Source organism: Alligator sinensis, unplaced genomic scaffold (assembly GCF_000455745.1).
Source record: "Alligator sinensis unplaced genomic scaffold, ASM45574v1 scaffold1409_1, whole genome shotgun sequence".
NCBI classification, from domain to species: domain Eukaryota; kingdom Metazoa; phylum Chordata; order Crocodylia; family Alligatoridae; genus Alligator; species Alligator sinensis.
This window is the reverse complement of record NW_005843442.1, coordinates 42,785-45,471: the sequence shown is the minus strand read 5'-3', so window position 1 is coordinate 45,471 and position 2,687 is coordinate 42,785. Positions and strand designations below refer to the sequence as shown.

At 65.3% G+C, this 2,687-nt stretch overlaps 1 protein-coding gene across 1 annotated transcript in view; it reads right to left on the bottom strand.

The window, feature by feature from the left end:
• The window catches only part of RNF40 (ring finger protein 40), a 14,733-nt gene that overhangs the window by 1,031 nt on the left and 11,015 nt on the right, over positions 1 to 2,687 (bottom strand). The window contains exons 14-17 of the mRNA XM_025195242.1: positions 2,202 to 2,351; positions 1,567 to 1,779; positions 894 to 1,019; positions 294 to 434 (exon numbers count right to left, since the gene is read on the bottom strand). Of these exons, the coding sequence (XP_025051027.1) occupies positions 294 to 434; positions 894 to 1,019; positions 1,567 to 1,779; positions 2,202 to 2,351 (630 nt within the window). The remainder of the gene's footprint in view (positions 1 to 293; positions 435 to 893; positions 1,020 to 1,566; positions 1,780 to 2,201; positions 2,352 to 2,687) is intronic.

Genomic DNA, 2,687 nt, shown 5'->3' with positions numbered 1-2,687 from the left:
ACCCCCACCCACTGGAGACCCCCTCAGGGCCCCCCAGCTGTGAGCTTCACCTAACAGTGCCCTGGGAGCTGTGAACTCCACCCCCCGCCAAACAATGCCCTAAGGCTGTGAGCTTCCCCCAACAGTGCCCTGAGGGCTGCAAGCTTCTCCTGAACAGTGCCCTGGGGGCTGTGAAATTCCCCCAAGTGTGCTAGGGGCTGTGGGCTTCCCTTGAACCACGCCCTGAGGCTGTGGGCTTTCCTAAACAGTGCCCTGAGGGCTGCCGACTTCCCCCAGCAGTGGTGGCACGGTACCTGGGCGCGCTTGAGGTTGAAGGACTCCTTCTCCTTGGCGGCCCGGTTCTCGGCCACGCAGGGCTGGATCTCGCGCACCTTGGCCTGCACGTGCTCCAGCTGCACCTTCAGGTCCTCAGCCAGCTGGGCAGCCTCCACCGCCTGTGGGGGGGTCATGAGTGTGGGGAACCCAGAAGTCCAGTTGCAGAGGACCCCAACACACCCCCACCCCGATGCCTGGGTCCTCCCACCTATGACCCTTGTCCCCACCCAGTGAAACCCAAATGCCAGGGTGCTGTAAGCTTCCTTCTAGCAGTGACCTCAGGAAGGTGGAGGGTACCTCCCAGGCTCCACCCCCTCCACGACATACTGCTGCCCAAACACCTGGAATCCCCCAGCTATATGTGCACCCCCCCCACCCCCAGCACCGAGCTTCCTCCAAGTGCCAAGGCTGTGAGCTTCCCCCAGCAGTGCCACCCACGCTGCAAGCTTCCCCCCAGCAGCACCCTGAAGTGGTCAGCTTTCCCCCCCAGAAGCACCCCTCACACTGAGAGCTTCCCTGCCCCCAGCAGCACCCTGAGGCTGCAAGCTTCTCCCCAGTAGTGCCGTGGCAGCGCCCACCTTCCTCTTGTGAAGCTCGAGGCCCTGGGAGCGCAGTGCCAGCTCCTTCTCTACGGTGCCCAGCGCCCCCTGCAGCACCCGCTCCTTCTCCTCCAGCTTCTGCACCACCTGCAACTGTGCGTCCACCTGCATGGGACGGGAGGGAGGAGGCAATAACCCAGGTGCCTGGGTCCCCCGAGGCAAGATGACCCCTACCTGGACACCTGAGTCCGCTGGGGTAGAGATATCCCCTGCCCAGACACGTGGGGCTGAGATAGCCCCCAATGGGACACCTGGGTTCTCTGGGAGTGGAGTAGGGGCCAGCTGGTGAAACCGGGACCTTGGATACCTGGGTTCTCTAGACTGGAAAGAGGTTGGGGGCTGGGCACCAGGACACCTGGGGTCCCTGGGAAGGGAGTGGGGCTGGGGACGAGCAGGGGGGCTGGGAGCCTGGATGCGTGGATTCGCTAGGCAGAGGTATCACAGCCCTTAAAGGCAGGGGTTACAGGTAGGGTCAAGGGTATACGTAGGGTCCCGGACTCCTGGGCTCTGTGGGAGCAGTTTGGGACCAGGAGGCTGGATGCCTGGGCTCTCGAGGAGCGGGGTAGGGCTGGGAGCCCGGACACCTGGGCTCCCAGGGAGACAGCAGGGCCAGAAGCCCAGATGCCTGGGTTCTCAGGGAGGGGGGCCGTACCTGGGCCTTGAGGGCAAGCACCTGGTCGGCCAGCTCGTCCTTCTCATCGCGCAGCAGCTTGTGGATCTGGTTGGCCTTGATCCGCTCTGACATGAGCTTGAAGTTGGCGTCATCCTTCTCACGCAGCTGCTGCAGCAGCCGCAGGTTCTGCTCCTGCATGTCCTCGAAGGCCTGGCCTGTCACGTCCATCTCCGACAGCAGCGCCTCCTCCTCCTGCCGCCGGAACCGGGGGAGGAGAGGTGTCAGGCCCACCCGGACTCCTGGGTCCATCTGAGGTACCTCCCACCCAGATGCCCAAGGGGGAGAAAAACCCTGCCCAGGCATCTGGGTCCACTTGGGGCGAGATACCCCCAGCCTGGATGCCTGGCTCCTTCCGGGGCCATGATGCCCTGCGCCCAGACTCCTGGGCCCATCTGGGACTGGGACGCTTGGGTCCCCTGGGGCTGAGATGCCCCCCACCTAGACGCCTGGGTGATACTGCCCCACGCAGATGCCTGCAGGTCAGAAACACCCTGCCTGGACACCAGGGGCCTTCCGGGGCTGAGACACCCCCTGCCTGGACACCTGGGCCCCAGATGCCAGGCCCCCCCCCCCCGCCCCTCCCAGACGCCGGGGTGCCATGGGGGGGGCCGTACCTGCTTGGTGGCGGCCAGTTTACGCTGCAGGTGCTCAATCGGCTCCTCGGCCAATCGGATGCGGCGCAGCGCATCCTCGTCCGCCAGCTTCTTGCTCTCTCGCCGCTCCCGCTCCTCCAGCTCCCGCGCCCGGCCCCGCAGCTCGTCCACCTGTCCCCCAGCACCCCAGGAGAGGGGGTAGGGTCAGCCGGGGTGAGGCCAGCCCACCAGGGATGTGGGGGCAGGGCCACAGGACCATGAGAACCAAGGCAGGGTCAGCCCCCAGTGATGTCACTGATGTGGAGGCGGGGCCACAGGGCCATGAAAGCAAGGGGTGAGGTCACCCAGGGGCAGGGCCAGGCCACCAGTGAGGTCACTAATGTGGGGGCGAGGCAACAGCACCAGGGGAGCAAGGGGTGAGGCCAGGCCTCCTACTCCCATGCAGACTTCATAGATTTCATAGACATCAGGGCTGGAAGGGACCTCGGAAGATCGAGTCCAGCCCCC